The 12,668-nt window shown below is 41.0% G+C and overlaps 1 protein-coding gene across 1 annotated transcript in view; it reads right to left on the reverse strand.

Moving 5' to 3' along the window:
• Positions 1-12,668, reverse strand: part of mcama (melanoma cell adhesion molecule a) — a 50,348-nt gene that overhangs the window by 612 nt on the left and 37,068 nt on the right. Inside the window, exons 6-15 of the mRNA XM_073479781.1 lie at positions 11,908-12,087; positions 10,811-10,938; positions 9,373-9,517; positions 9,048-9,163; positions 8,507-8,648; positions 7,500-7,630; positions 6,672-6,813; positions 4,762-4,797; positions 2,421-2,550; positions 479-596 (exon numbers count right to left, since the gene is read on the reverse strand). Coding sequence (XP_073335882.1) covers positions 479-596; positions 2,421-2,550; positions 4,762-4,797; positions 6,672-6,813; positions 7,500-7,630; positions 8,507-8,648; positions 9,048-9,163; positions 9,373-9,517; positions 10,811-10,938; positions 11,908-12,087 — 1,268 coding nt within the window. The remainder of the gene's footprint in view (positions 1-478; positions 597-2,420; positions 2,551-4,761; positions 4,798-6,671; positions 6,814-7,499; positions 7,631-8,506; positions 8,649-9,047; positions 9,164-9,372; positions 9,518-10,810; positions 10,939-11,907; positions 12,088-12,668) is intronic.

Genomic DNA, 12,668 nt, shown 5'->3' on the forward strand with positions numbered 1-12,668 from the left:
AATGGCAGCCATTTTAGCCAAATTTAACAGCCAAGAAAACTGCATTAAAACGACACTGAAAAACATGGGACTATCCCTTTAACTCACAAACATTTGGATTTGAATTCAGCTCCTGTCTGTCAAGTCCAGACATCCTCACATCATCAGAATTTTTTTTTTTCTGCACGCTGGCAGTTGGTGCAGATTTATTTATAACCATTAAATAATTTATAGAAAAGCTGCCGCTATCAACCTTAAATACATCACATATCCACGTTTAAAAACAGCTCCTGTGTTGAACACTTAAGTACGACGTGATGTGACTACGTCTGTGAATAAACACTTTATGGGTTTTTCTCCTGCAGCTCCCTCAGAACAAACTGCACAAGCCTAAGGAGAACAAACCTGTGTTGGTATGTAGTGAAAACTGCCTGTCTAAAAGGCTTTGAGTCCTTTTCTTATTATATTGTGAAATAATGACGTCCAACACAATAGTTACCTGCTCACTGGGGCCCTTTTTGTCTCCGTTGACAGCCTTTAGGAGGACGGCTTCCTCATTCTTTGTGTTGGTTTTCATCTCCACGACGATGTCATCTTTGGTGGTCTTCTCTTTGGTGCTGCGGACAGAGACGAGCGTTTGCAAGAGTGGAAACTGATAAAAACTCAGGTGACTGCAGCGGGACTGAGTATCATCACAAACGACATTCTTCTTTTAAACAAAAGTTCAAGATCATTGTGCTTCTGTATTCAGGTCGAAGCTTCTCTTAAACACATGTAATTTCTGCTTGAGGGTTAGGGTTAGGCATCATGGGAGTTGTTGTCCTAATCGTTAAAACATTGCCAATGACTGTCTATCTGATGTGACTCGGGCAGAAATGTTTAACAGAGAGGTCTTGATTTGAAGTTTGATTTATGGTTTGTTTAGTCACGTTCCCAGACTTATTTTATAGCAACAGGCGACCATATGAAATCCTGTTTTTTGATTAAAATTACAGATTTCTCTGGGATGATTTAAGTGCACAACTTAACACTTTATAACAAAAGTCTGGTCGTTTTTAGACATTTTAATGCACACGTTGCAAATTATATCTTTAACATTGGTCTGTTGTGTTACTTTACCCAGATTTAGGGCATGTGTTCACATAGTGTTTTTTTTCTGAGCGCCAGCGTCTTTTTTTCCAATTGTTCCCGACGAGGAGCAAACGTCTGTGACAGCAGGCTGCTGCCCAGAGAAAAGCTGCATTGCTGTTTTTGTTCAGCCGCTCCCAGTTGAAAATCTGTCAACTTTTCAGAAAGGTGCTGGTGACGTCACCGTGGCTCTTTTTCTTATTCCTGGCCTAGGCGATAATTTTACTGTATTTTTGTCTGCTACAGATCATGCCATGCACCCTCATCCTCCTTGATCTGATGTCACAATTTTTAATTAAAAAAAAAAAAAAGTATAATAAACCACAGAGGGGCAGTGTCGGCGGTTGTAAAGATATCGTTAATATGCAGCATTTTTTCTCTCAGCGCACAACCGCTTCATCCAAGCCCTCCCGAGCGCGCAGCCAGCGCTTTTCTGCCTGAAAAAAATGCTATGTGGCCCATTTCTGCATCAACATCCTGTGAGTACCAGAAATAATACAGTGAAATGTTACTTAAAGGGCAACTAAACCCCAGAGGTTTGGCTCAAGTGCCTCCTCTAAACTGCCTCAACAGTAGCAGGGTAGTAAGACACAGCCATTCACTCCTTCATGCTGCCTCCTGCAGCTGCCCCCCCCCCCCCCCCCCCCCAGCCCCTCACTACCACCACATGTACACACACACACACACACACACACCAACAAACTATTAGCTAGCTTATTAGCAAGGGTTTGTCACCACAAAAGCTGGCTTCTGATACATTATTCATTTATTTTACATATTTTTCAACAAATCCCACAAAAAGAACAAAACTTTCAATGTTTTAGTCAGTTTCTAATTACTTTAAAACTAACCCCAATCTGTCTGTTCTGCTCTGAAATCTTTAAAAACAAACTTTAAACAGACTTTCAGTTTTTAAAAAGCTTAAGAGTTTCCTAAATCAGCTGGGCGCTGTCGTTGCAGCAAACATTACTCATGAATAATTAGTGTGTCAGGGACTATTTTCAGATGCAAGTGATTATATAAAGCAGCAGAACAGTGTATGTGGGATTGAGTCAAAATAAACAACTACTAATAAACAAAATGTTGTTTAATAGTTTTTGGACAACAACAAGCTCTATGCTAGAGAGGAAGACGATGTCAGGCTTTGGATACACAGACAAACTCTTAATTAGGATAAATGCATTATTGGTTTTGGTTCTTTTCATGGGATTTGTTGACATTAAGAAGAATATCCCCGGACATATCTTTAAAAGAAATGTTGTTGCGTCCCTCTGTGGACATCATTAAGCAGACGTGGAAGAGACATTACTCACATCTCCTGTTTCCCTGAGCGTCCACAGGGAATCTTCCCCTTCTTGTGCAGGAAGTAGAGAACGCTACCGAGGATGGCGAGCAGCAGCAGACACAGTATGATCACCACGATGATCACCCCGCTGCCCTCAGCTACACAAACACACAGAGAAAACAATCACATGCTAGTGTCAGTCATCTGCTTCTGTCGATCATCTTCCTTTACAAACTGATCCTCAGGTATGGTGTCGTCTTTGTGTGTACAGATTTATAACAGGAACTGGGAATGTGATGTTTAGGGAGATTGTTCAGGTCATGAAAGTTTAATGAACAAGATGCTTGTTGTTGCATTATTGGAAGTTTTTTGTAATCCGTCTCTTGCAAACCCTCCAACTTTATGGAAGTGCAGTACTTGATAACTGGAGTACCCTTTAAAAAATAAGGATAAGGAACAGCTGCTCTACAGGAGTGCATAAGTGGCTTATTTAACAAAGTCCATTTCTTCATGCATACTAAATAATTAGCTGAGCGTGAAATTATGTCCATTATTTTCAAGTGTCATTAAAGAAAATAGCATTGACTTTGCGCAGCATCTGTGAACCACAACCTTAATAAATGACTTTATTCAGATAACGTCATCCATCAAGAATGAAAAGAGGCTTTAACTTTTCAGTCTCCTGGTTGAGTTTGTGTTAGAGGCCAGCAGTGTGCTAGTGAGAAACAATATTAACAAGTAACATTTGAAAAGAAAAACTACTAAACTACAGTATTAGTGCTCAATAAATCATCTTTATCAGGACTGAGAATATATCTGGGTGACTTTGAAGCGTCTTTAACTTATTTTTAATGAATCTTTTCAGTTAATCATTCACTTTATTATATTTTAATATATTCCTTTTCTTCTTTCCTCCTCATTTTTTTGTGGCAAATATATGGTAAATATCCAACTTTATCTTGTTATTAAATGCATCGTATCACATGTCACTGAGGCACTATCACCAGAGGAACCTCACGTCATATCAATATAATTCAAAGACTATTAAACAAGAGGGTAGAATCAGTAGGATTTGTCCGAGCTGTTCCTAAACGCACCACAAAGATAGATGATTGACATTTTGGGCTGGTAAAGCGTCCCGAGCAGCAGCAAAGTGAGAGAATAAGAAAATCCAGGCAGAGTGCTGCAGGCTCTCTGCAGATACCGGACACTAACACGCCTTTTCTCTCTCCAGTCTCCCTCTCTGTGTGTTTTCATCTTGTTACTTCATCTCACTGCGTCTGCCGTGCATGATGTGCACTGATTGGTTGAAAATCAGTCTTGTGATGTTGGGAAGGCAGCGTGCAATGACGCAAAATAAAAAGAATCGATAATTCCCATCAAATGCATTCAGACTAAAATAACAAAGCATGGTGAGTATTTGTACTTCGTTACCTCCCACCTCTGACGATCAACTAACAATAAAACTCAAACACAGCTTTAGTTTTTAATTCTGCTGCATTGAATTATACAGATCAGCCCTCTGAATGTGCTGAATCCATAAAACCACAGAAACAGACTGAGACGCCGTCATTCATTTTATGGTTCTGAGTGTTATAAAACAGTGATGCAATTCATTCTTAAAGTAGATCTTCCACTCCGTGTTAAGTGTGTGTAGGAAGCTTCTACTCTCAGAGGAGTAAGTGTTTAAAACGGGCCCTAATAACAGCAGTAAACAATCAGGAGAGCGGACAAATATTTACACACTCTACTCCAGATATTTTTGACAGTTTCTTTTCTGTTATTGTTGTTTTTTAATGGATGTAGCTGAGGTGAAATGCTCTTTATTTGCCCGTTGTATTCCCCACAGGCCAGTGAAGACTTAACGGTATGAAGTGACTGCTCAGTAATAATGCCCCTCTTCATACTTCACTGTGCAATTTCACCTGGTATTTAAAAAACCACCATAAAAACACGAGACCGTCTGGAAAAGTCAGTAAAAGTGAGACAGTTGTCTCACTTATTTATGTTTGTTTAAATAATTCTGGTATACAAATAATGTTTTTTACTCGTGCAAGGCGCTTTTGGGTCCGAGAATCATTATACTGTAACTGTGCTTGAATTTGCTGCTGTTATGATTTTTCTCTCTTTATCAAACAGAATATTTAATATGCCCTCAGGCCATCCCAAAGATCTGCCGGCGAACCAGAGACACTCCTGGTATCGAGTCCTTGGATAAAAATCATAAATAATGTATACAGTCCTCCAACCCTTCATTGTCACAGACAGAACTTAGTGGGAAGCGTGAACACGGAGACAGAAAAGAGTTGGAAAAAAACTGAGCGAGGAGGGAGAAAGAGGCGTTTTTAACAAGGAGGGACTGATCTTACCAGGAGAGAAGGGAGCAGTTGAAGTGAGCCGGGGAACTGTGAAGAAGAAGAGCAACACTTAAGAGGGGGATCCCAACATACACACACACGCTGTGGCGGTACTGGCTGTAAATTCCTTACAGGCCAGCCCGACCTACATAAATATATAAACAAAAAACATGCAAAACTAGGGGAATGGCCAATGTCCACTACTTGGACAATAAACAATAAACATTTTGGATATAATGAACAAATGCCTCTTCCTGCTATAATAAATAAATGTGCTCCTACAAGCCCCAGGGAAATAAAACAGTAAACTGAAGGTGTAAAGGGGCTTGGGTTTTAAGGGGTTCCCAAATAAACAAAGGTCCCTCAAGAAAGGTGTGGGCAGCCAAGAAAACAAAATAGGGCCTAAATAGACCAGAGTGTCTGGCTGACAATCTAAGGGGGAGTGAGGTTCTCGGTAATTCAGGGAGCGATTCAGACTGGGTCCGGGGCAGATTCAGTATGAGGGTGAGAGCCCCCGGTGTGCCATTTCCCACCTCTTTTAAGCCTTTCAAACAGGGTGTCGTCACACCCTGATTGGCTGGGAGGGAAAAGCCCCAAGCTGCTTCCACTCCTCAAATCAGGAGTCAGTCTCCCCACCTGTGCACAGGTGATCTGAATCCCCTGCGATTTAGTCATGAGGAGAAATCAGCCCAAACAAAGAAAGATAGCAAGTCAAACAATTGGACTGCTACACGCTTCTCAGGTTTAATTTGATCGCAGCTGCTTCAGTAATTACAAACAATCCCATATTCGTCTGCAGGTGCGAGGGGAACAGAGCCGACTGGATGTGTGTACATAACCCAACCTGGAGGGGGCGGGACCCTAAGAGGAGCCACAAGATTTGAGCTGCAATGATTAACTGATTAATCAACTATTCAATTATTTGTCAACCATTTTGATAATCAATCTGAGTTCATTTTAAAGAAAACTGTTCTGGTTTCTTTCCTCCTCTATGACAGTAAACTGAATATCTTCTCAAAAAACATTTGAGGACTACATTGTTAGAGATAATTATCAAAAATGAAAATAATTGTTAGTTGCAGCCATTAACAAGAGGATTAAAAGGAATTACGACTGATTTCCCTGACATCTAACCTTTACTCTTAGACTAGGTGACTCATCTAAGAGTAAGAAAACAAATTTTTCATTCACAGCAAGAGAACTCACTAAATAAAAGTCAACAAATAACATTTAGTGAAAACAATATTCAACTCGACAAAAATGGATGTGGATGATCGTTTTTGCATAATGCACATTTGACTAAGAAGGCGTTTCATAGTAAATTATATTTCAAATCCTTCAAATTAAAACCTGTGATGAGTCACAAGTAGACATTGCTGCATTAAAGAGACGGCTTTTTGCCATTTAGACAGGCGTCCATGTCCGTTTTTGTAATAGAATCGGTGAGTTGTAAAGTGATGATCTGGCCTCTCACGGGCTGCATCGGTGATAGATTTTTTCAGCTGAAGCCTACATTATGTGAGAAGCGGGGCAAGCAACGCTCATACTCATGATGGTCATTAATTAAGACTTCAAAAGCGAACTAATTTTAAAAACTCCGGCACTGATGCAGCCTGTGAGAGAGCGGTAAACACTCTTCTTCCTTCGTATCATCACTCCTCAACTCACTGCAGCTCCTTCAATGAACCAGAAGTCAAATATTGCACTAGAACTGTGGAATAACAGTCGAGTAACGTTGGTACAAAGACTGGAATTAAATGGGCTAAAATATGACAAGACCCTGGTGGGGCCCTTTAATATAATGGGAGAATATGTCTAACTCCATATTTCTGAACATTAAATATTCTTCCTCCACCCTGTGAATGTCCAGCCATGATCCACTCATACACATGCTCCAGTGCGAGTGAGAGAGAGACTCTTACTGGCTTTGATGCTGAAGACCTTGACTTCGGTGCCCATGTCATTGGAAGCGTTACACAGAGCGCTGACGTCCGAGTTGACTTTCACCGACACCACGCTGTGAGCCACCAGCTCGCTTGCTTTGCTCACCACCTCTTGCCAGTTCTGTGAGGAAAAACGCACAATGCACATCACACAAAATACAAACTGATCCTCACAACTACCAAACCTATAAAGGCTATAATCTCAGATGTAGTAGGTGAATGTGAACAAGTTGCCTCATCTTTCAAGCAGCATTTTACTTTTTAACTGAAATATATAATAATATAATAATAATATATATAATATCAATTAGTTTTCCACTTTTAAAGTAATCGCCAACTATTTCGATAATCAGTTAATGGGTCTTGAGTCATTTTTAAAGTAGAAAAAGTCAAAATCCTCTGATTCCAGCTTCTTAAATGTGAATATTTTCTGGTTTCTTTACTTCACTATGACTGTAAAACAAATATCTTTGGGTTTGTGGACAAAACAAGACATTTTAGGACGTCGTCTTGGGCAGTGAACAACCAATCGATTAATAGAGACAATATCAGAACGATTAAGCAACAATAATACCACCACTAATACTTTTACAAAACGATGTACTTTTTTTGACTACAATGCAAAAGATTGTGCGCATTTGCTCATTTATAATAATAACCCCCAAGAGTCCAGGTTCATTTTGGTTATATTTATATAACCAATATATAACCAATACATTATATTTATTTACATCAAACTAAACCGGCCTCTGCTGTACATGAATGCTGCATCAACACCACTGTGAGTTAAGTTAGTGCTGTGGGTACCTGGCTGCCGATGACATTCCAGGTGATGCTGGGCAGTGGGTGACCCCGAGCCTCGCAGCTCAGGTTCACCATCCTGCCGGCTGCCTCCTCCAGCTGCACCTCCTGCTCCACGCCCAGCAGCTGGGGACCACCTAGACACACACACAAGTGTAGCGCATTATATTTTAGAGACGAGCCTGTTTTATGATTGGCTCCTGTTCTAATTCGCTTGCTGTCACATGTTGTCTTGATAAATTAGGAATAATGCACATTTCCACAGTGCAGAAATACTGCCTTCATTCACCAATAATCCCCAGTCAGTCATACTTTTCGCTGGATGTTAAGCTATTGAACTTGATACTTCCTGCGCAGACGTTTCACATTATAAGCCCTCCAGTGGCTCAGAAAAACACAATCCTCCTCGCTGCTCCAAGGTTTCAAAAGGGAACAAAAGCCACACGTTCATAACTCTGTAGTTCGAGTTCTGAAGAGCGACGTTTCGAGGTTGAGAGTTTGAAATCCAGACTTCAACTGACTGACAGCGCAGTGACAGAAGCAGGTGTTTCAAATCAAGAGCTCTCAGGCTAATCAGATTGGAGGACATAGGAATCGAGTCACTAGAGAGGCCTACAACAAAAACAAGGCCACATAGCTGAGAATCAGAAACCTCAGATAAAAGAACCAAAATCAACACGGGGAGACATATGACATTCAAATGTTAAACATCTGCAGAACAGAGGAAGAAGAAGAAGAAGAAGAAGAAGCAGGAACGATAACATCAAGATAAATTTGTTTCCTTTTCAACACAGCCAAGCGTAGAAAACTTTCCCACTCACTTTTTATTTTTGTGCACAGACAAGTGGAAAAGTGCAGAGACGTTGGTGGAAACTAAACTAATAACACAAATTTAATTTCGGCCTCAGCTGTGTGTTTAATGCAGAAGACTTTAAACAGTCCATTATCTGGAAGCAGCTCTTGGCCTCACAAGTAAAACAAAAGTTGCTGACGTGGTGTAGGGGATGACTGACCTTGGACGATGATGTGAACGGAGCCGCTGGTGTGCAGGGCGGGCAGGGAGGGAACGGTCACCTCACATACGTACTCTCCTGTTGTTTCATAGGTGGCGTCCCTCAGGTGTAATGTGTTTCCCTTACCCACCTGCTGCCCATCCTACGACAAACACACACATTTCAGAAAACATTGATCTGAAGCTCGGTTCTGAGGCTGCTCTGTAAATAGCTTTTGAATAAATCGTGAATATAGCGACTTCTGATGAACCCACAACAATTTCAGGTTTAAATTAACAACTTCAGTTTAATCCCCCCACTTCCTGTTTAATCACCGCCTGTTAATTCAAGCCCCACCCATTCCAAGTATGGATGTTGGTTGAACCTCGTTAGCATGCTACAGTGCTAAACTAACAGGGTAAAGATGGTAAACTTTACATCTGCTAAACATCAGCATGTCAGAATTGTCATTGTGAACATGTTAGCATGCTGTAAACTTAATCCTCCGCCTGCTGCTTGCAAGATTTTAAACCTAATCTAAAGTAAACTAATATGTACGTACCTTGTACCAGACAGTGGACGTCTTCAGGGAGGACAGAGCGTTGCAGGTCGCAGCCAGATCTTCTCCTTTGAGCATGACTTCTGACTCTTTAGGCACCACCACAGCTGGGTCCAAGTCTGAACACAACAAACACAGAAGACAAAACAAGACACAAGAAACACAATGAGTCAGTGGTTGAAGGAATAGTTCTTTAGTCAGAGTGGGTTTAGCCTAGCTTAGCATAAAGACTGGAAGCGGGGGGAAACAGCTAGCCTGGCTCCGTGTCATTTCGGTCAGTGTGTTTGCATCGTGTTTTTCTGTGTGTGTATGAGTGATGGTTCCTCACAGTGCACAGTGAGCTGCATCTCTCCTTTGACCTCGGTGTAGCCGTCGGCGTCCAGGGGGCGACACTGGTAGATGCCGCTGTCTTTGCGTGACACTGGTGACAGGATCAACACGTCACCGCGGCTCTCCAAGTCCACATCCAGCTCCTGCAACAGATCCTCTCATTTGTAATCTAAATCCATGCTGAGATCATGTGAAAGACATTTAGACTGATATCATGGGGACACATCTACAAGTACAGCCACAATTTACACTAGAGTCCATTAGGACAACAAAACAAGCTGTGAGACGCAGAGAGAAGTTAAACAAATCCTGAATGTTTAACCGTGACTATCCAAACCCACTTACTTAAAAGTAAAAACATTTTTTCTGTGATTTTCTTCTCTGGGTACAGAGTGAAACATCTGGGCAACTACGGGATGGATTTCTATGAAACTGGCTCCAGTAATGCATCATCTCCAGAGGATGAACGGTGGTAAGATATACAATATCTGAAAATATAATTTTACCATGTCAATAAAACCCTCTTGGACCACCCTCCGGTCAAATAATAATGTAAAGTAAAGTAAAGTAGCTCTCCGAACTTCTTTCTCTTGACTCTGTCTTTACCCACATCCATTTCAACATGGCCTGGTAAGAAATTGTTCTCATTTTACAGCTAAACACTAAGATATGTTTCTGAAGGCATTTCAAGTGAAAAATAGGTATTAATACAATCTTGATCCATATTTAATCAGTTTGACAGTTTGATCTGAGTTTGTGTTTGTGTGTTTTTCTTTTATTTCCAACTTCACTGAGTTAACGACCCACGCATTTGTTTTGGTCTGAGATGCTGGTTCAATATCTCGTGGCGGTGAAGGTCGTATATTTAACCTTTAAATCAAAGAGGACGGTGCAACAGAGCTTCCTCCGCTTTAAACTCTTTGGCTTCATGTGCTCTCAAGGTCAGCACTGTCAACAGAGCAAATTCAAGTTCAATCATCCAACACTTGTGTTTTCTCGCGTGCTTGTGTCTCTAAAACATAGATCGATGGCCAGAAGTAGACAACTTTCCTTTCTTCTTCACAGCAAAAATTTGGATTTTAACCAAAGTCATGGCTACAACACCCACTACCCAGTTGTCCCTGACTGCCTAGTTAGTAAAAGTTAAAATGGCAGTCAGCTGAGTTTTTGTATTGTTGTCACATACAATGGTTGTGTGTCTGACATGCGAATGAGTCGAGCCAATGAGCCCTGTCAGTGTTGGCCTCCGGTCTCAGACCCCAGCCTGGATCTGCAGGGTCAGAGCTGACAGAGCCTTCACAGACCTTGCACACTCATGTCTACATGGGGCCCTGTCTGCGAGCTCTGCATATCAAAAACATTCCCTACATGTCTCCTGTGTGTCACCCATTCTCACTTGGGGACTTTAAGGGTGAGAAAATGCCGTCCATTCTTACTTGTTCTCTGTTGAAAGTGAAGGGCGGCGGGGGGTTGCCATCACCCTGGCAACGCAGCTCCACCATATCCCCCTCTTTGACCAAACCCTGGGGCGACTCCTTCCACAGCTCCACCATGGTGGTGGGGTCTGGACACACACACAGACAGACACACACACACACACACACACACACATACAAAATCAAATTAAGCAGGCTTATTCCGCTATAGTCACTTTACAAGGCCATTTCCATACTGCTGACAGCACAGACTGTGTTTGGCTCGGCCTGCCACAGTAGCACCAACTGTTTCCAACAATGGACCAACAGACAAATAATGTGTCTGTTAAATTTGAAATAGCATGGCGTTATTGACAACAACAAGGTTTTAAGGGGTGTTCAGGCAATTTAATATCGAGACAATTAAAGGAAGAGTCATCAAAATCAAAGCAGCTGAGACGGAAATCCTTCCAACTTCTTCCCACAGGCTGTCAGAGCCGTAAACAACAAATAGTACACTCTTTAAGGACAATATACCCTAAGTTCAATAGTTACTATAAATGATCTAATATTGAGAGACAGAAACAACATAAAAACATTAAAAAAGTATTAATAATATGCAAGTATCAGTGTAAAAATATTTTAGAAATGCATAAATTACAGATAGTATGCTGTAATAGTCAGGAATTACATTTGAAAGCAGCTCTGATGTATTATAGTATGTCTCTTGTAAAATAAAGATAACATAATAATGATTTTTCATTTCCATTCCTTAAACAAGAAGAAGTGGAATTTGCAAAAAACAAGAGCGAAGCAAAATGTTTCTTATTTTTTAGATGACGTTGGCCTCGGCGGTTCCCTTCAGACTTTGCCATCAATAAGCAGCTCACTTTGAAAAACTAGCGGAGAAAATGCTTTGTAAAAAAAGTAAATGGCTGACAAGATCAATAAAGAAGAAAGTAACATTCATTTGTAACTAACACCAGAGTGGCAGCTGTAACTGTATGTGGTCCACTTGGCCTCACAGCAGGTTGATGTCATACAGTACAAACAGTGGTTGATTAGGTCTCTCCATCAGCCAGGCCTACATGACAGAAGCAAAAAAAGGCTCAACTCACAGTGGACAGTGATGTTGACGCTGCTGGACTCGACTGTCCTGATGGCTGCTGGGACAAAGAAGCTGACCTCACAGGAGAACTGGGCATCCTTGTCCTCTTTCACCACCTTGTACTCCAGTGTGCTCTGGACAGAGTAGAAGCCGCTGGACTCCCGGGTCGACAGGATCAACACGTTGACGTCTGGAGACAAAACAATATAGATACTGTATGTGACAATGGACCACAGCCAATATCACTGACTTATAATAAAGTGCTGTTTCTTGACAAATTTAATCATAAAATTGGTGGTTTTGCAGATATAAACCAAAAATAAACCAAAATATTAGACAAGGTCAAATTTTGAAAAAGTTTTTACAGTTCCTCCTTTAGGAAACGTGACTGCCTTTAACAATGCCAATTTAATGGCAATCTATGCGATATTAGTCGAGATGTTTCAGTCTGGACCAAAGAGTCGACTGACCGACCAACTAACTGTAACAGTTAATGGATTAATCAATTAGTTGTCAACTGTTAGATTAATAGCCAACAATTTAGATCATCGATTAACTGGTCTGAGTAACTTTTAAGGAAAAAAACATCACAGTTGTCCAATTCCATTTCTCTTCTTTCTCATAATTATCTATGACAGTAAACTGAGTATCTTTGGGTTGTGGATAAAACAGACGCCATCTTGGGCACTGATAGGCATTTGTCACCATTTTCTGACATGTTATAGACCAAACAACTATTCTAACTGATAAAATAACCAACAGATGAATCAG

Source organism: Pagrus major, chromosome 13 (assembly GCF_040436345.1).
Source record: "Pagrus major chromosome 13, Pma_NU_1.0".
In the NCBI taxonomy this organism is placed as follows: domain Eukaryota; kingdom Metazoa; phylum Chordata; class Actinopteri; order Spariformes; family Sparidae; genus Pagrus; species Pagrus major.